This window comes from Dryas octopetala, chromosome 3 (assembly GCF_963921425.1).
Source record: "Dryas octopetala chromosome 3, drDryOcto1.1, whole genome shotgun sequence".
Classification (NCBI taxonomy): Eukaryota; Viridiplantae; Streptophyta; class Magnoliopsida; order Rosales; family Rosaceae; genus Dryas; species Dryas octopetala.
Genome location: NC_141368.1, coordinates 15500285 through 15521339, shown reverse-complemented (window position 1 = coordinate 15521339; position 21055 = coordinate 15500285). Strand labels below are relative to the sequence as shown.

The 21055-nt window shown below is 35.4% G+C and overlaps 4 protein-coding genes across 5 annotated transcripts; 1 reads left to right on the top strand and 3 right to left on the bottom strand.

The window, feature by feature from the left end:
* Window positions 1–1505: 1505 nt before the first annotated feature.
* LOC147291308 (Transducin/WD40 repeat-like superfamily protein) lies at window positions 1506–4885 on the bottom strand. Its single transcript, XM_086237481.1, has 7 exons — window positions 4564–4885; window positions 4131–4341; window positions 3924–4033; window positions 3644–3751; window positions 3507–3552; window positions 3088–3219; window positions 1506–1983 (listed from the first exon to the last, which is right to left on the bottom strand). The coding sequence occupies exons 1-7, from the start codon at window positions 4770–4772 to the stop codon at window positions 1900–1902; spliced, it is 900 nt and encodes a 299-aa protein (XP_086093607.1). The 5' UTR covers window positions 4773–4885; the 3' UTR covers window positions 1506–1899.
* Window positions 4886–6758: 1873 nt separating this feature from the next.
* LOC147291307 (uncharacterized) lies at window positions 6759–7208 on the top strand. Its single transcript, XM_086235917.1, has one exon. It carries the CDS (start codon window positions 6759–6761, stop codon window positions 7206–7208), a length of 450 nt encoding a protein of 149 aa, XP_086092043.1.
* Window positions 7209–8911: 1703 nt separating this feature from the next.
* Window positions 8912–11465, bottom strand: LOC147291306 (uncharacterized). Of its 2 annotated transcripts, XM_086237914.1 has the most exons (7): window positions 11378–11465; window positions 11161–11265; window positions 10798–11061; window positions 10661–10714; window positions 10509–10562; window positions 10083–10388; window positions 8912–9040 (listed from the first exon to the last, which is right to left on the bottom strand). In XM_086237914.1, the coding sequence occupies exons 1-6, from the start codon at window positions 11453–11455 to the stop codon at window positions 10095–10097; spliced, it is 849 nt and encodes a 282-aa protein (XP_086094040.1). In that variant the 5' UTR covers window positions 11456–11465; the 3' UTR covers window positions 8912–9040; window positions 10083–10094. The 2 variants fall into 2 exon arrangements, with proteins under 2 accessions (XP_086094040.1, XP_086094041.1); XM_086237915.1 differs by lacking the exons at window positions 10509–10562; window positions 10661–10714.
* A 907-nt stretch (window positions 11466–12372) lies between these two features.
* Window positions 12373–20549, bottom strand: LOC147291305 (uncharacterized). The gene is made up of 9 exons (XM_086235916.1): window positions 20507–20549; window positions 20242–20424; window positions 20007–20032; window positions 18250–18327; window positions 17465–17571; window positions 14494–16057; window positions 13739–14400; window positions 13362–13646; window positions 12373–13049 (listed from the first exon to the last, which is right to left on the bottom strand). Exons 1-9 carry the CDS (start codon window positions 20547–20549, stop codon window positions 12950–12952), a joined length of 3048 nt encoding a protein of 1015 aa, XP_086092042.1. The 3' UTR covers window positions 12373–12949.
* Between the last annotated feature and the right edge of the window lie 506 nt (window positions 20550–21055).

The following is a 21055-nucleotide window of genomic DNA, read 5'->3' as shown; positions in this document are numbered from 1 at the left end:
ATTTACCCCTCCCCCCTAAACTATTGGGAATTGGCACTTTACCCCCCAAACTCAATTTTTTTACACTTTTACCCCTCATACTATGTTTAGTCAAATAGAAGACACCAACCTTAAATAGTCTTCTTCGTTCGTTTTACACAATAGGTGTTCAGAGAGAAGGTCATGTGTACTTAACTAATAGTCGTATTTTTTTTAACAGAAGGGGATTATGTATTTGATGGAACATATTCTTGAAGGTGGAGTGTCAAAAAATTTAGTTAGGGAAGCAAAGTGCGGACACCCTGGCCAATACTTTGAGAGGATAAATTGTAATTAACCCTTTTACTTATAATCATGTCCATTTAATTAAGTAACAGTTACAAAATTGGAATTATCTTTTGACTCTTATTATTTCTTTGTTTAGGTAATGAAGAATCAAATTTAAAATCTCTTCCAACAAAGTGAGTAAAATACCACTATATCAATAATTAGTTAGTATTATAAATTGACAGGTTGAGCATGGCAGCTACAGTGGTCCCTAGTGCAATTGTTCTCCAAATTTTTAACAAACTACATTGGACTGTTCGGGTTATACCTAGCTACTTGATGGCTAAAGATCTTTGGGACGTTGTCGAAGCCAGCAGGGAACAATGCCAAGGCTTTGCATGCATATATTCCACATTTCTTGGGGGCCAGACACTTTTTCTCTCACAAGTGACACTTTTGCTTTCGACACTTCCTTTTGTCTTTGCTTGCAATTCAAAATTGCTTGGGATACTTAGGAAGAAAGTTCAAGCCAGTATTTCCAAACAATTCTCTCTTTATGAAATAAAGAATTAAACAAAAATGAAAACCAAAATCAAGGTATTAATAAAATATCAACAAGGCAATCCGAATTTATTGAATATTTGGCAATATTTATCATTACTCTTTTTTTTCTTTGATATTTCGTTTATGTAAATTTTATTCAAAATTTTCATATTGGCAATTATCCAAAAGTCCACTGCACACCTTATAATGTGTAATTTGCTCATATTATAAATATATTGTCAATCAGCAACAATATTATGTTACTCACTAACAATAACAATTTTTTTTTTTTTGGAATTTTTAAAATTTTTTTATTTGGACCTATGTGTATTAGTATTACTTTCTTATATTAATATATCAACATTCTACAAGTAACATTTAAAAGAAAAACCATGTAAATAACTTCTTATTTATTTTTTTATATAGTTATGGATTGTAACGAACTGCCGGTTACATGCAAGCTGAGCATTTGAACACTAGAAAGCTCAAATGCTCAACACAAACACTTAAAAATGTCTCGCTTAATTTTTTTTTTTTAGCGTGTGAACATGTTGATGATTATTTGAACTGAGGATTTTAGTAATCACTGGAACTCATGGATATAGTCATATTCGTTTTATCAATGTGCACTGAAAATTATCCACAACTAAAGAATTTTGCCACTATGCCTCAACACGTGTTCTGCATTGAATGTCATGGATCACCAAACTGCCTTTGTAATTGATTAGAGGTATAATGCGCAAAATAAGATCCAATCTGTAGTTTGAGTCTTTGACTACCCCAGGAGCACCATTTCCTACTTGGTAGACTAGAAAAACAAGGGAAATTCCCATAGAGAGAATGAGTTTGTTTCAATTCCTATATCCCAGTATGCTTGAAATTCATGTTAACGAAAATACATCAATTAGAGTACTCGATACAAACAAGGAAAACACTTAAACAACCTGACAGATTCAATTCTATAATCAGAATGTATTTCAGTACAAGGTGCTTGAAAATGCAGTTAGTCCTTCGAATAGTAGAACACTCACTGGAAAATATGAGCAGGGCAAGATAGCTAATCCACATTGCAGCACGGGTTGAGTTGCTTAATTGCGCTTAATTATGTTGTCATGTCTTCCACACCTTGATGGTGCCATCAACAGAAGAACTTATCATGCAGTTGTCCTTTGGGTGATAGCTGACACTTGTTACCTGAAAAAAGAAAATTTCACAAGCTTTTAGAGCAAGGAACTTTCTACAAGCATTTTGGTTCACATATTAATCAAAAACCAGTCATCAAGTGAAAATCTATACTTGAACATCTTTGCAAACTGAAATATTTCAACAATGGTACTCGAACCAGAACAGAAGGTGAGAGCACATAACAATTCATACGTAAGAACTAAGAAAGGACAGGAAAGTTTTCAGACAGGTAAACTACTAATATTTTACAATGGATCTGTTTCACGTCAAAACTTTAGTCCAAGTATTCCCTGGACTTTCATATTTTTTGACACAGTCTAATTGATTTTTCGACTTTTGCACCATTTCACCTGAAAAGCAAATAGATAAGAATTATAATCATACTATTACCAGAAGTAGGCCCAATTAAGATTCAGGTTATCGTGGAATTTACTATAAGAAGCCAGTGACAGTAATAATTTTGGGTGTAGCCCCCCGAAGAACTATTGCCCATGATTGCTATTTCCAGTAGCATGTTGGAACTGCCTGATGATCATCTACTTATTGAATATTTATGCAATAACATTTGGTTATGAAGACAACATGGAGTAGTTTGTTTATAATTTAAGACCTCCACACAGCCACTTCACAGTCAAGGCGCCTCTCCACTAAAAAGAGGGTCTGGTTAATTTCATGGGAGGGGAGGATTTTCAAGAGGGAGGACTACTATCCATCAAGAGTCTATTATGAAAATGCAACAGAACAATTTTTTTTATTTTTTTTACATATATATGTATCACTTGGCAATATAGCAAAAGAAAAGGCTTAAATAACACAATGACAGCAAAACAATAAAAGAATAATGAAAAGAACAATTCATAAAGCATCATAAAGAAAGAAGCCTTAAAAAAGCAGAAAAAGCATAAGAACTAAAGCAATATAATGAAAGAGCACTTCTTATTCTTGAATTTGTTGACAAGCTTATCCAATTACCCCCACAAAAGATTAATAGATTTGTGGAAGTAAAAAGCTTCTTGAAAGAATTAGTCTGTATAAGTAGCAGGGACATTAAGAGCATTTAGCATCATTTTGAAAGAAACACCATAATGCATATAAAGGAAAAACAGGCTTTACCACTGATGCATGTGCTCGGAAACTTGATGCCACAGATGCATCTACCAGATCCCAGAAGAAAATGAAACCATCCTCAGATCCACCAATAACATGGGCATCAGTGTTGGTAAGGCAGCAGTCCAATTTGTAAGACTGATATAGAAACAACCGATGGAAATGATAAGAACTCATGAACAAAGAAAGTCAAAATATTACAAGTACCCTATGTCAAATATTGCGAGATCACTACAGAATGCCATGAGAAGTATAAAAAGGTGCGCATTATGCAATGTCACATCTAAAATATTGAACACATAAGAAACCAATAAATCAAAAGAACTTCCAGCCAAAAAAAAGCTAGAATGTATATCTGAATTATACAAAAGCGAAGGAACCATGACAGAGTGCCAGAAGCCAGAATAACACATCTGCATACTAACCTTACAAGTATGTCCTCTGTATTCTTGAAGTAATTCACCAGAAGACCTATCACAAGATTCACAAGAAATAATTAGTGAAAAGGGTTACAAATTAAGCTAGATATATGCCTAAAGTAAGTGATATCGAAAGTATTTACCTGTCAAGAAGCCGTAAAGTCGAATCTAAGAAACTGGCTAATATGCAATTACCATCATTTGACATTGAGATACAGTTGACAGGTTGTCCAAAGTCATCGGATTGTTCTCTATGTAACACATCATTAAACAACATCACCATCATCTCACCAAAATTATCTAATTAAAATTTAGAGCATATAAGTTTAGCATACAAAGAGGTCGTTTAACATTCTCTTTTACAAAGAAACTATGCGATATAGTTTAAATTAAAATGTGTGTTTTCACAACATTGCAACACACCTCCCCATACGAATGTCAAATGTCCGAACAGTTCCATCGACACTTCCACCAATAATTTCAGTCTTTGTTAAGCAAACAGACATTACACTATCCGTAAATGTGTCAATTATCTGCAAATTACCACAAAAATAAAAAAACAAGCAATTACAAACAACTAAACAAATTAAGAAAAAGAAAATAAATTAAAATAGCAATTACAATCCTAACCTGAATTGGCTCAGTGCTGTGAGACCTGCAGTCCCAAGCACGCAGAGATTGATCATAACCAGCTGAGACTACAACAGACGCATACTCATTGAACTTCACAGCATTCACCCCCCCATCGTGGCCCCGAAACTTTCGAATGACCCGACCTGTCGCCACATCCCAGTAGAAGATTTGTCTGTCACCACCACCTGAGCACAATTTGGAGTTGTCCCTACAAACCCAAAAGGAAAACTATTAATCAATGAAACGGTCAATTGGGTAGTGAAAAACTCACTATTAATCAATGAATTGGGCAATTGGGTGGTGAAAAATTCAGTATAAATCAATGAATTGGGCAATTGAGTGGTGAAAAATTCAGTATCAATCAATGAATTGGGCAACTGGGAAGTGAAAAATTCAACCCAAAAATTCAAAAACGGAGATGGGTAGTTACGAGGTGACGTGAACATCGAGGACTTCGCGGCCATGGGACTTGTAGGTCTTGATGTGGATGCCACGGTGGGGGTTCCAGAGTCTGATGGTTCGGTCTTTGCCGCAGCTGAGGCAGTAATTGCCGTCGCTGTTGAACCTCGCTGCTAATACTGCGCCCTCGTGCCCATTCAGCACGTTCGCTTCCTTCTTTGGCAGATCGGAGACGCTCATCTGAATCTCCTTCTCTTTGGTAACCTCTTCGCTGCTTGTTTAGGGCGCCAATCGCTGTGTTCCTGCCAAGTACGAACTGGGAATTTTCTGGTGACGGAAAAATAATTTGGGCTGGGCCCAAAACAAATGGATCGGGCCGTATGCCCGTATCGCTTAGACACATAGTGGATTAGTGGGTTGGGTAAATTCTATATGCATCCTTTTTGTTTTTTTGGCCAAAATTCTATATGCATCCTTAGATTTGATTAGTAGTTAGTACACTCAATTAACGACAGGACCAATATTAAAATTTTCAAAATATGATATCTACTTTTTTTGTTTTTTTGAGAAAAAATATGATACCTACCCATAAAATTAAGAATATGAAATTTACAAATTATTATCATATCTACTCAATTCATCAAATTATTACATGGATTGACTAAAATGTACTTGTTTTGACACTATATATTAGTATTATTTGACAGAATTACATTATACATTAAATTTGGGCAAAATAAAAGTTTGGATATGAAATTAGAATAAAAGGACCTAATTATGACAAGAGCCAAATTTAGATACTAAAAAAAAGCAAGGAAAAACTTTGAAAAAGAAAGATATAGTGGAGGAGACCAGCATGATGACTGGCCTCCACGATGGAGATCGACCACTTCGCGACGTACCTCCCATGCACTTATTTAGGCAGGTGCCAACTGCATTTGTGTGAGAAGGAAGTTGTTGCAAGTTGCAACTCTTGCATGAGGTTGGCCAAGTTTTCAAACTCTTTTAAAAATGAAAAATAAAATATTTGGATTGTAAAAGAAATATGTTATTAATTAGAGAGTAGGGTTCTTTTCCGTAATTTTGTAATGGAATATGGTTGTTAGTTTGTTACTGAAACATTATATTTTTTGTTAAATTTGGTGACTCAATGCCCATAAAGCAAAATGGTGAGTGTGATATACGTATACCACATGCAGAAAACTAGCCATATTCTCAAAAAAATTTCCTTTTGTAGGGCACCAACTAGTTCATGGCGAAAAATTATTATATATTTATAACCTATACTAACAAATGGTATAACTAATTTACGTGTTATAATATAGGTGGACAACGAATTTATAAGTGTAAGATCTTGTAAAGTATAGTTTTAATAACATCCACACATATTATAAGATATAAATTAATTATATATTACACCGATGTAACTACATCAAATACACATAATAATTTTTTATTCCATTTGACAAATAGGAATTGAGAACAAATGATGGCTTGGGCTCTCACGTTGGCACATGAAGTAGACCATCTCTAGGGAAAACTACACACTCAACCACTAGAAGTTTCTTCAACGACATGGTCAGCGACATGGTCAAACTAATAAGGAGAGGATGAACAGAGATCCCACAGGGCCTAGAAATGTCCACCAAATCATCAAGAAAGGCCCAACCGACGGGGGAGAATAGAATCTAGCACAATCCAGCTCCAAATTATGACTGAATTTTATGAATTATTTGCAACAATTTTTCTTTCACAATGCACATGCTTAACCTGAATGCTTGAGCGGTAATTAATGATTAAACTTCATTTTCTTTAATTAAACAATTAAATTCAATGAAATGTATAGAATTACCTATTGATCGATTTGGTAGACTATCAATCCCATTGCAAATGGGTATCGATTAGTCGCCTCTCTGTCTCAGCAATATATTGACCTTAAGGCTTCCCAATCAGTAACTGTCCTGGAAAGCCATCAGGCATCAGCTAGCTTCCGTTAACCACTTAACCGTTTTGATTAAACACAATTAAACCACATAATTAATCATAAAACCACTTAACACCTTAATTAAGTTCTAGCAGTCCTCTCCTCTCCCTAACGGCCCTCACCTTCACTATAAAATAATTTCCCAAACCCCTATCACTCATCATCAACTATATTCTTCACTCAGCCTCTAAATTCACACAAACACTCACATTACAAAACCCAACACAACACAACAAGTAACCATGGCTTCCAAAAATGTGGCGAATATCCTGGCGATCACACTCACCTGCCTCATCATGGCAAACCATGCAACTGCCACAAGAGAGCTCATTCCCATCACTGCAAGGGTCAAAACAAGCGGAGGCGGCGGAGGCGGCGGAGGCGGCGGTGGCAGTGGCGGCGAAGGCCCACTAGTGGATTGTTGGAATGCGCTGATGGAGCTGAAATCTTGCTCAAATGAAATTATTGCATTTTTCCTCAACGGCCAGGCTGATATTGGGCCTGACTGCTGCAAAGCCATTGGTATTATCACACGTAACTGCTGGCCTGCAATGCTTACTTCCCTCGGCTTCACGGCCGAGGAGGGTAACATTTTACGTGGCTACTGTGATGCCACCGCCGCCGCTGCAACCACCACTACTTCTGCTCCACCAGCTCCGGCTCCTCTGCCCAATTCCACCAAGTTGGCTTAATTACAGAATATATCTCCAGATCGACTCCATCACGTACTCCAGTAGTTAATTTTTGAATAATGTTTGATCATGTCGGGCGTTGATGTTTAGGTGTTTCTTTTGGTCTGTTCGTTATTCCTTTCCAGTTTTGATGCTTTCTACTTGTTATGGTGTCGTCTGCTATACAGTAATAATTATAAAAGCTATGCTTTCTTTCATATATTCCAGAATAAAAAGAAAAATAAAAAAAATTGTTAACAATTGCTTGTTAGTTGATATGATGCATTGCCCAAAAAAAAAAAAAGATATGATACATAATTATTTTGATCCTTATATAATAAAATACGGTATTTAAAAATATAAAAAAACTTACTTATAATAAGGATAAGGGCTAATTTGGCATTCCAAAAGATAGTTTTTATTTTGAAATTAGAGAAATTATTATGTGAAAAAATATAAAAGTATAAATGCCATCATATTATTGGGCTGTAATAACAAATCAGCCATTGTTTTGTTGTAGGCCGAGAAGTTTCTCTCTCGAAAATATGAAGGAGAGGAATACTATTAAAACTATGTAGACTCATTTGGGCATTGGGAGCTTCTAAATATACGTACCCTAACTTGCTTCCCTACCCGTCAAGAAAAAATTCTTCAATATTTCATTTTTCCCTCAATTATCATTAAAAAAAAAAACAAAAAAAAAAAAAACCATCCAAATCAAACCCCCCCCTAAGGTGGTTTTTTTTCTGATCGAATAAGAAGCAATGCATTAATAAACTAGGAACACTACAACAGAAAACACTTTTCATGACACGCAAAACATGTCATGGAAAACATTTCATGACGTCAATTGAATGCCGCAACAAACGCCGTAGATGCGGCTGTCATAAAAACACGGATTAATTTATGACATCTAGTTCACGCCGTCTAAAGCCTGTTTTCATGACACCAAAGACATGTCATCGTTTCCTTTAAGATGATGTCCGTTAGTTGTCATTGAATATTTATTCGATGACACAGAGTGGACGCCTTGAAAACTTATGAATATTAAATGGCATTTGGTAAATGTCGTCTAAAAGTTTTAGATGACATGAGAAAAACGCCGTTAATATCTATTATTCTTTAATGACATATGGTAAATGTCATCGAAAGGTTTTTTATGACATTTCTTTTGCGCCATTAAAAATATTTGACGACAGATAATGAATGTCATATAAACATCTTTTAAGGCATTAAGATGACGTCCGTTAGTTGTCATTGAATATTTATTTGATGACACAGAATGAACGCCCTGAAATCTTTTGAATATTAAATGGCATTTGGTAAATGCCATCTAAAAGTTTTAGATGACATGAGAAAAATGCCGTTAATATCTATTATTCTTTAATGTCATTAAAAGGTTTTTTATGACATTTTTTTTGCGCCATTAATATTTGACAACAGATAGAGAATGTCATATAAACATCTTTTAAGACATTAAAATAAGCGTCATTGATTAATATTTTAATTTTTTTTTAATATTAATACAAGTTTTACATATATTTCTTTTCAATGTAAAATTAAACCAAGAAAAAAACCATATATTCATTCATCATAAACAAAAAAACTAAGTTCAAAAGATATTCATGAAATTAAATAACCAAAGTACTTATACATAAAATGTCATTCAATCTAATAAATCCTAATACTTCTTTTTAGTCCAAAGGAAAGTTAATACATGATGAGGTACTTAAAATAAAGTGATAGATAGCTAAGCCCAAAATGTGCAGAAAGTGATGCATCATGTGCTATTTGAAGAGCTTGATACTTGTTACTCAAAAATGTCATCACAATACTTTCATGCCTTTTTTTACCTGCAATAAAAAAGAGTACATATATATTAAGTTTCATAAGTTACATTAATGTTATATTTTACACATTCTGGCCAACTGCTATTCTAGAATATATCTTCATAAATAACAAAGTACAAAGATGCCTTGGGAGTAGATGCATATATATATATCATAATATTGGTTTCCTCCTTCCAGAAAATAACCAATAATTGTTTTAAGTCTTTGGGCCGTCTACGGTTTATATGAAGAAAGTCTTCCTTGGGCCAACCTACCCTCCAAGCTCTCCATGCATGGATCATGATGCATCCCCGAGTCCCTACCTATCATTAACACTTTGTCTGTATCTCCACGTGTAGATCCAGAAGAGACCCGAGTCAATTCAAAAATTGTAGCAAAATCGAACTTGGACTCTGCTCAATCTGGTACAAAGACTACAGTACGTGCTAATATGCTCCTACATATATATATATATGCAAGTTGCTCAGTCACACATATGGTTATATATTAATCAAGCTAGGTTACTCTCATCACATGGTTGCTATATATTTTGCTTTGATTCCACTTCTACAATTAAGCATATCCCTCTATTTCAGATTCTTAATCAGTGCATTTACCAAAGCCAGTAACATGCATGGACCATGCCATCTAATTAGCACAACTCTCCCTATGACTACAAGAGACTCCTCAATTTATTGAGCATTAATCTCAAATTGGTTGGACTAAGACCTAGTTTTGAAATTTAGGTTTGAGGTCCGGTCCTCACCCTTGAGGACTGGACCTCCAGTAAGGTTGGGGTTGGAAACTAGGCTTGAGGTCTGGACCTCTCATTTGAGGACCGGACCTCCAGTAAGGTTGGGGTTGGAAACTAGGCTTGAGGTCCGGACCTCTCCTTTGAGGACCGGACCTCTAGTGGCGATCTCAATTTTTAATGAGAACACAAATATCTAAAGCTATCAACTTCCAATGCTGGAAAAAAAAAGGGCCGGGGCTTTAAAAAATTGAGTTTAAATATAAATAAGGACTAATAGATATATTCCAATAATAAAGGTTTTATAGATTTTACCTTAATCTTTTTTCAGTCGAAGTTAATATACTTGTGTGGCCAAGCAACTGTGCTTCCAAAAGCATCTTCAAGAACAAAAAATTCACGTGAACACCTGAACAATGGTACTTGAGGGACTAAAATTTCTTTAACCCAAACTTTGTAACAATCAGGCCCAACTAAAACATGATGCACAAGTGAACTGGGATCTGTAGAGGCAATTTCTGCCCTTGCCACTACTTGACCTGTTGCATCCCAATTTAACAAATTGCACTTGGCATTGGTAAGGTTGATGTTGGATTGGTCTTGGTTAGTGCCTTTTGGGGACTGACAAGAAACCAATAAACTAACATTAATGCAATAGCCCCACCACTAAAAAAATAATAATAATGCAAGAGCATACATATATAGGTGGATATAATTTTAGATAGTTGATTAATATTTTACCAAAGGAGTTCCAGTAGAAGATGGTCTGATTCCATCACCAGATTTGTTTTGATTCTATAAAAGCAATTGCAGACATAAAATGTATCATCTATATAAACAATATAATTGAGAAAAATGTGGATATAATTTTAGATAGTTGATTAATATTTTACCAATGGAGTTCCAGTAGAAGATGGTCCGATTCCATCACCAGATTTGTTTTGATTCTATATAAACAATTGAACACATAAAATGTATCATTTATATAGACAATATAATTGAGAAAGCATTAGCTAATATCCCAACTTACTGTGGTTAGCCTAAATTGCAGGATAAAATCTTCAAGTATTTTTTGACGATCTTTCAATTCGTTCAATTCATTGGTCAGTTGCTGCTTCCATGAACTGTTAAGTATTTGAGCATCCACCTTTGATGGTGTCACCCCAAATCCAAGAGCTCTAACATGACCAGAGCGTTCCTTACCAAGAACCATAGTCAATGCATCTTCTTTTATAGGAATGCTATTCTGATCAACAGTGGCTGAAATTTCTGACATTTTCTCTTTGATATCTCTCTATATAAAAACCATCAAGATCATGTGTCATAATAAAAAATAGAGTATGCATCAAAATATCAATATCCATTTGAAATCAGATATACATATATTACATACAATAGTAGTAGCAACAGCATCAGTCATTTTGGCTTTTTTTGGCTCATGCCCTTTAATCCATAATTCAGGTCTAGTCAAAGGTGGTTTATCAGGGTTCTCCTTTATCTGCATAGAAGACAAATAAAAACAATGGAAACATGTTGCAGAATCATTATAGAGATATTTCAAACATGCTGCAAAATGATTTTTACAAGGGCAGCACACAAGTCCTACTTACAAATTCATCCTCCAGTCGTGCATAACCTTTTCGACTCAGTGTGTGTGGTAGAGTTAAATGTGCCCGTACTTTTCTCATTTTCTCACTTTTTCCTGCAAGAATAGATATATATATATATATATTGTCAAATCCATATGTAATCTTAAATTTGTAGTTATATTCTCAAAATCATTCATATGACTTACTTTCCACTTATCTGACATTCGCTCTTTCACAAATTGATCCCACTCATTCTGCTGGACATCATCGGGCTTTAACAAGGCAATATGACGTGTGACATCTGACTTAGATTCACAATTCGTCTTATTTGCACAGATAACTCAGATTTCCAATTTCTCCATAACTTCCCCATCATGCGTAAGATTAGTGGACAGTGGCAAACATCCACTATGTATTTTTGCTGCAAAGTGAATTTAATAGAGAACCATCATAATCTTTTATTTTTAAGAAAAAAATAAGTATAACTTTAACATAATAGAAAAGATGTATAGATTACCATCAAAAGACCCCAAGCAGTTGTTTTAGTGGTTTTTTCCACCTTGTCCCAACTTTGTACATTTATTGGCACCACCTCTCGTGCTATCAGCCCAAGTGTTGAACTGAATCTTTTTGAGACTTCTCCTACAGGTTGGCCACGATGGTTCCACACAACTTCTTTGCGATGCTTTTGTCCAGTTGCCATTACTTGCAACTTTGTTTTACCCCTAGTATTCTTTTTTTCTTTGGGCATCGAGGGACGATTACTGTCTTCTTGAGGAGCAGATTCTGAACACTCATCAGATATTCTCAAAGAGTTATTTGCTTCCTTCAAGCCACGCTTAGTACCTTGTTTTTTCCCTTGATTCACCACAGCCATTGAAAAGTCTGTACGTCTGCAAGTCAAGAAAAAACTTATGTGAATATAGATTGAAAAAAATAAATGTGATATTCAACAATTCATAATCAGTCTAAACACAAATAGAGACTTCTTGTTACCTCAATGAAATAATAAATTAAAAAAAAAGTATCAGGTAGAACATGAATAATGAAGCAAAACACCACCCATTCTCATAATTCACAATTAAAGGTCGTACATGCAAAGCAAAAGCAATACAAATTTCAGTCCCTATGATCTATGTCAAGTGTAGATACATCTTGTGGCAAATATGATGTATAAACACTCTCATCATATGTATCCAACTCATGAAAGTCGCGTGGTGGTGCCTTTAGTACTATATACCAACTTGATGTTTCACTCTCTCTGGAGTAAAATACTTGCTTTGCCTGTGATGCTAGAATGAATGGATCTCTTTCAAATTTACTTAAACCGTCATGAAGGTTAACTAGTGTAAACCCGGCCATCTTCTTTTTTGACACCGTTAACAATATTGGCCCAGTCACATTGAAAAATAGGCAATCGAAAGCTGTTAAAATCCAACAACAAAATGTCTCTTATAACCCCATAATAATGAACATTTGCAACAACTTGTGATGTGTCCTTGACACTAGATCTGCATAGGGTCTCTGCTTCAACATAGACACCATAATTTTGCGTAGATTTATGAGCTTCTATATTATGAAAGCGTATTCCATTTATAAGATAACCAGCGTGGGACATTGCAAATCGTCTAGGCCCTTTTGCAAGCAACTCAAGAGTAGTCTCGGTGCTGGTTGTAGTCGCTTCAGATGCAACCTGTTCATTAATAATAAATAAATTTACATATGTGCATTAATTCATAATGTAAGTTGCAGCACACTAAAATTAAGAATTGTCTTCCTAACCTTGGTTTTTAACCATTGAATGAATGTCTCTAAATGCCTCTTCTCTAGTAAACTTTCATCGCGTAATAAACGCTGATCTAGACTCTTTTTTTTTTTTTTTTTGGCCAAACTGATCTAGACTCTTTAACTCATCCTTATGTACCCTAATATATACATGACTATCAGTTTTTTGTCAAATTATATCAATGGTTACAACCAAATGTAAGGGTATATATGTACTCACTTGATATATAGATCAACTTCTGCACTGTTAAGTAACACATAGAGATGAATAATGTTTTTCATTTCATCTGACAATTCAATTAACCGCTCAGTGAAAAGTGGGCTCCCCCCTATAATTGTCTCATCAACAATTTCTTCATTCCGGCTGTATTTAGTACCTATTGATGCCACTTGCTGCATGTATCCACCACAAAATCTCACACATTCCTCAATTAAATAACATTCTGCTATACATCCTTCTGGTCGTGCACAATTCCTAACATGCCTTTTAAGCACCTTCATAAATCTATAATAGAAACATTGTGCATGATCAAAATTATGAAATTTCAAATTAAATTGCGCTTAATTTTAAAATCTCGTAAAGGTACTTAAGATTACCGTTCAAAGGGATACATCCACCGATAATGCACCGGTCCACATAATCTAGCTTCTCGTCCTAGATGAATTGGCAAGTGAACCATGATGTCAAAAAAAGAGGGAGGGAAGTACCTTTCCAACATGCATAGAGTATCCACAATATCACCTTCTAATACTTCCAATCTATTCTTATCAATCACTCTTTGACATAACTCATTAAAGAATGAACATAGACGAAAGATTGCCTTTCTTGGCCCATCAGGTAAAAGCCCTTTCATAGCAACTGCTAACAATTGCTGCATCAAAACATGATGATCATGGGACTTAAGACCATTTATCTTGCATTCTTCTACCTTGATACAATTTCCAATATTTGAGCTATACCCATCAGGTAACTTCAAATTAAATAGCCTCTTACAAAATGTTTGCTTCTCAATCTTTGATAATGTATAACGTGCTGATGGAAGCTGCAGCTGATTCCTTTGTTCTTCTGGAGGCAAATCTCGCATAAGATCCATTAGCTGTAAATCCCTAAGAGACTCAAGTCCATCCTTTGATTTTCTTTTTCTTTTTTTGCCATGATCCTTAGATTTTCCTTTAACATTAAAAATTGTACCTATAACACTCTCACATACATTTTTTTCAACATGCATCACATCCAGATTATGACGTAAAGGTAACACCTGTGCACAATCAAAAAATATAAACTGAGTTTATACTCAAATTTAAAGTAAACAAGTCAAAAGAGACGTTATATACTAGAAAGAAATACTCACTTCCCAATATGGTAAGTCAAAAAATATTGACTTCTTTTTCCAGATTTTAGACGAATCTCCCTTTTCAGCACGCTTCCTTTTCTTTTTGCTCTTTCCCCACTCATTTGTGAAGCCACATAAAGCATGTACAATTTCATTCCCAATCAACGGTTTCGGTGGCCTCCTTGTTTCCTTGGTTCCATCAAACCAACCTGATTTATTGCGCCATGGGTGACTTGGTCGAAGAAATCTTCTATGACCCATATATATTGTCTTTTTGGCAAGAGATGACCATTGTGAGCATGTGTTGGGACCACATATTGGACATGCATATTCCCCCTTTGTAGTACATCCAGCTAGATTTCCATAAGCTGGAAAATCATTTATTGTCCACAACAAAATAGATTTTAAGTTGAACATGGATTTTGTGAATGCATCAAACACCTCCACTCCATTGTTCCAAAGCTCCTTTAAGTCATCTACAAGTGGTTCTAAATATATATCTATGTCATTTCCTGGCTGTTTCGGACCTGGAATAATTAAAGTCAACATCAAATTTTGATATGACATGCATACATGAGGTGGGAGATTGTATATGACTAGCACCACGGGCCAACAACTATATGTACTGTTTTGATTACCAAAGGGATTAAAACCATCAGACGCAAGCCCAAGCCTGAGATTTCTTGGATCAGATGCAAAATTGGGCCATTTTTGATCAATCATACTCCATGTGAATGAGTCAACCGGATGACGCATCATTCCATCTTGACTATGGTGAGTGGAGTGCCAGGTCAGTTGCTCTGCCTTTTCAGATGAAAGGAACATTCTTCGAATTCTTGGTATAATAGGAAAGTAACGCAAAACTTTCATAGGCACACCCTTCTTAATCTTCTTAGTACGCTGGTTTACTTTCCATCGTGGTGAACCACATTTAGGACATGTCTCCATGTGCTCATTCTCTTTTCTAAATAAGCAACAATCTTTGACACATGCATCAATTTTCTCATATCCTAAATCAAACTCTTTGAGTGACTTTCTTACTGCATACAAAGAATTGGGTAGAACATTTTCATCTGGTAGCATATCCTTAAATGCCTCAAGAAAGTCGTCAAACCCCTTATTAGTAAGACCATGTGTAGCTTTAAGCTTGTATAAAATTAAGGTGGCTGATAGCTTTGTGTACTTTGTACACCCTGGAAATAAAGGAGATTCAGCCTCTTCCAGTCTCTTTACGAAGCCATCATCTAAACTCTTATGTGTAGAACTTGTAGCCCCATCACAAGGAATGTACGCATCATTGTACATCTTATGTACCTCTGGCATTTCATAGTCTTCAATTCGTGGAGGCATCTCACAATCTTCAATTTGTACAGAGGTATTTGGTTTTTCTCCATGGAGAATCCAAACCTTGTACAGAGGGTCCATACCATATTGGAGCAAGTGGGTATTTAAATTGTCATCATTTTGAGAACTCAAGTTTTTGCAAAGATTGCATGGACAGACAACCATATCAGGATTCCTTGCATACTTTTTAGCATTTTTAATAAAATTGAGCACTGCTTCTTGGTACTCATCACTACGTCTACAACAGAAAAAAAATAATATTAATATTGTTTCTTGCATAAATCCTATAACATTCTATTGTTTTAGAGATTTGGAGAAACCTGTCTAAAGTTGTCCAGCTCTTATCCATCAATCCTTAATTAGTAACGAGTTATATATCCTTTATCCTAAATAAAATGGCATTGCAAGGATTAAGCAAGCCGGCCATTACAAGAAACTCAAAAAGAACTTGCAGCTAGCACAGATAAAGCTCAATTTTTAGCTAAATATATAAACACATACTTGTGACAACCATAGAAAAGATGGTAAGAAAATCACCAGATTCAAGACTTGGCTTAGATGCTCTGTTACATATTTTGAGAGAGAGAGAGAGAGAAAAAAAAAAAAAGCGAGATCAAAATGGAAAAGATGAATTTATTGGTTCACTACATAATCAAAGAGAATCAATTGCACATAAAAAATTAAACAATAAAAACAAACACACTTCATTTAGAAAATTAGCCCAAGATGCAGAAGATGTAGTAGCCCTACTATTGAGACCCAGCAGAGATCACAGCATGAAGATTCAAGACGTACTAGCTAGCCTGACATCTGGAACGCAGCAGAAATCCAATAAATAGGAGAAGATTATCACTAGGTACAACAAATATTAGAAAATTACATAAACCAAATAAATAGAAGTTTATCACTAGGTACAGGTCATAAATCTAATCCCAGTATAAAAAAATTGACCCAAAAAAAATCCCAGTATCAAAAAAAAATATATCGGCTTACAAGAGCAGTCCAAACAACCATATGAAAACATAGAGATAAACTATACATGCAATTAGCAGCTCACTATAGAGAACCAAATGAAAAAAGAGAGAGGGAGAGAGAGATTATCCCTCCGAAATCAGAAAATGACAACTGCCCCCCTGCTTGGTTTAGATAGAGAGAGAGGAAGTTACTGGAGGTCCAGACCTCACACAAGAGGTGGTCCGGTCTTCTGGGTTGAATTCGGCTTGGTGGGGGTTCTGGTTGCTCTGGAGGTCCAGACCTTATAAGGGAGGTTCGGTCCTCAACTGTTAATGTCTTCTCCTAGTGATTTTGGAGGTCCGGACCTTAAAGGGGAGGTCTGGTCCTCTGGTTTTGTTGTCTTACCTGGTGGTTGCTGAAGGTCCGGACCTCAAAGGGGAGGTCCGGTCCTCGAGCTTTGTTGTCATTTAATGTCCTTCTATGAGCGGGCCTTCGGGTTGCTCTTGCTTTGTTTGTTTGTTCTTTGGTTCAGGGTTTCCCCTGCTCCTTTTTGTTTATTGATTCATTCATTTACCCAAAAAAAAGACAACTGCCCCCCCTCCCCCCTTCAAAAAAAAAAAAAAAAAAAGAACAAAGCAAGAGAAGGAGCAACATACTAAAATTCAAATAGCTAAAAGAATGAATAACTCACTTGAAAGTAGTGAGAAAGGTCCCCAAAAACCTGGCCAAACAATAGAACAAAACCTCTGTCCAGTGTTCTATGTGCCTTCTTTGCTTGGAAAAGGGGATTAATAAAACCTGAAACAGAAAAGCATAAATGTTTCAATGATACCACAGCTTTCAAACAACATATATTATTAAAGCAAGTACAAAATAAGAGAATAATTTAAGCACCAACTTATTGGCCAAAAAAAAAAATAAGAACAACTTGAAGTTTCTATGGATCTGTCATATAATATAACATCGTGCAAATCCTAACTAAGAGTGTTTTAATTTACGTAGATATCAAACATGCTTCTTATTGAACATAAGGATTACTAGATATATAAATGATTTGAGGGGCGCCAGTTACATACAGTAAATTGGGATTAAACAGAAAAAAAACAACTTATCTAGATTCTTGATTTAACTTGAGAAAAATCAATGGGGCCATATGTGCATGTGGTTTATCTCAAGCTCAATATCCTTGATTAGATGCAATTGATTTGATAACTTAATGTCACAGTACAACAAAGTGTTACAATGGATATTCTGCATTGCATGGAAATAGACAAGTGCAGATTAATTAGCAATGCAGAAAATGACTGTGAAACAGGTAACTTGTAAATGGTATTATATATTAACATGGTAGGAAGAGCTTGGTATTTGAAAATATATGAAACATGCACTTAACGGCTGATAAAAGGGAAAAAGAAAAAATAAAGCCATCAAAAGAAGAAAACAAAAGTAGAAGAAAAGAAAAGAAAATCAACAAACCACGCAAGAGGAATGGACGTCCTCGAAGGCTTGGGTGGATATGAGACAAGACTGGAGGCTTGGGTTTGTTTTGGTGATCTGACCAGATTGAGGGCTTGGGCTAGGTAGAAATTAGTCAAATGGGTTTTTTTTTTTCCTTTAAGAACTGAAAGGCGCGAAATGAAAAATTCAGCGCAGAAAAATTTTGGAGCTGAAAAATTTGTGGAGATGCCAACTATGACGAACGATAAATGCCATAGAATCTGAAATCTATGATAAAAACAAGGATGCCATCCTTTTATTTTTTATGACAGCAAGAGGATGTCGTGGATGTATTAACCTTTTAATGGCATGCCCAAAATGCCGTTAAAATGTAATATTTATTATGGCACACCAATAAATGTCATTGAAATCCTTTTTAATGACATACTCATTTAAATGTCATTATAAATATGTCATATAGCACATTTAATGACGCGGATTTTAAAATTGCCATCTTTAATAATATTTTATGACATCAATTTTCCAAATGCCATGGAATCTATGTCATTAAAAGTAACTTTTGTTGTAGTGGAAGAAGGCCAATCCATCAACACTTGTGCTTCTAACCAAGATGAGACTGAAGACCCCCAACTTTGGACAGATGCACATGCAATGTAAAGCATGACATGCAAGTGAATGAATGAGTAATTACAAGACCGAGACACAAACTTACACAAAGAATTCAAAAAAGATCACCAAAGTTCCTTAGCTTCATCCAATAAGCGACCATCAAAAACTAATTAAATCTAATCTCACCTTGTTAAAACTAGACACAACGGATCTTGCATCCAATTCTAACAACACAAATCGAGTTAAACCTAGCTCGTAAAGAAAAATCAATCCCGCGCAAAATTGCCAATACTTGAGCTTGTTGTGGGGATGTGTGATGCCATAGTAAAAGGAAGGGTCATAGCGACCTCAACCTCCCCCTCCCCCTCCCCCTCCCCCTCCCCCCTCTAGAGAGGTTGGTTGGTGATGTGGGCACATTTAAAATATAAAAAAAAAAAAAAAAAATTTGACAGTAAATTAATTAGGAAGAGAGTTTATGAAATTTTTTTTTGAAAATTGAGTAACGCACTACTAGAAAAATCTTCACAGGACACAGTGCATTATTTGTGTCTCCATAATATAAGAGGGCACAAATAATCCTGCTCTTATGACATTGGGCACGATGCAGCCACAATTAATTTGTCTGTTTCCGCAATTGGCGTTTCCTTTGTAAATAGAGGGCGAATTGAGGATTATGTGCCAAACGTGTAGGCGCATATATTTGTGCCTCCACTCTGACAATGAGACAGCCCATCTGCAATACTACAGTTGTACTTGACGTGACATTCACATAGTACAACTAAAAAATTGTGCCCAAAGAGTATATTTTAATAAAAAAAAGAGCCATTGCTCAGTTCATCCTTCAATTGAGCATGTGGGCAATTGAGCTCTTCCTTCTCCCATTTGGGTAAGCAGGTTTCTCCATTCTGCAAAACCATTGTTCCTTTCTTCTATAAAAATGGATCTCTGAGGCATATTTGGTGTTCCATTAATGACTACTAATGTACATGATGTCCTCTTTTGATATGTTCATCTTCCCTTTGTCTCTTCTACCATTTACTTTGTGTCCGTTCAGGTTGGTCTCGCTGAAAATAACACAGATATATTCCTTAACACACAAAAATGGAAACAGAGGGACTATAATAATGGTAACCGCGACAGGAAAATGGCAAATACAAATAAGCTACTTCCCATTCATCTTGTGATAGTGTGCCTGAATATTACAAAGCAAGAATGAAAAATGTATCAATACTAAAACTCATGATCACGACACATGTCATTAAGTGAATGACAAAACCATACATAATCAACTGATACTGAATTTTGTCTTTTTACTACCATCATTAAATTGGGTCCCAATTAATCAACTATTTGTATGCAAAAGAAGGTAAAGGGCCACATAATTGAAGCAAAAGAACTTACTCTGATCTTGGTTACCATTACCTAATGCACCAAGCCTTCGCATTAGCTTCACATATTCTGGTTTTTTCATATACTCGTGCACAAATTCACGTGAGTTCTTCACAAAAACTAGCTCCATATCATACTGCAAAAGGTCAATGTATTTTAAGTAGTATGAATATTCAAGGATTAAGAACCCAACGCCTAAAATATCAACATATAATTTACATTGTAACTGAGTACATTTCAAATGCAGGTGACATTCACATTAAAGAAGAAATTATACCTCTTCTACTAAGTTTTTGAAGACGTGAAAGGGGACAATCCATTCTAGGCAATCAACAACGTAAAAGAGGATTAATTAAGACCTTTGCTTTTCATCAGGATGTGGGCAGTTGGGCACTCCTTAAAGAGGATTAATTAATTGTTGACCACCATAAATGTTTAATTTCCATCTAATATATATACAGAATGGAAAATTTCCCAAATGGAAATGGTCACAATTAATTAGAAGGCAAACCAAATTTGAATTCAGTGAATTATGGAGCCTAATGAACATTTCAAAGTTTCCCTTAATTACCTTTCTTATCTTTCATATGTTTTTCTATTTTTAGGTGTTTTAATTCTTTTCGTCTGTTAGTTATACTTATTCCTTTCCAGTTTTGATGTTTTCCACATGTTATGGTGTCGTCTGTTATTGAGTAATAATTATAAAAGCTCTGCTTTTTCTAACTCAGATCTTCCAGAATGCAACTATAGTTGACTACCGTTGACCAAAAAAACAAAATAGTAGATTGCCATAAATGTTCTCCATCTTTACAGAAATACAGAGTTG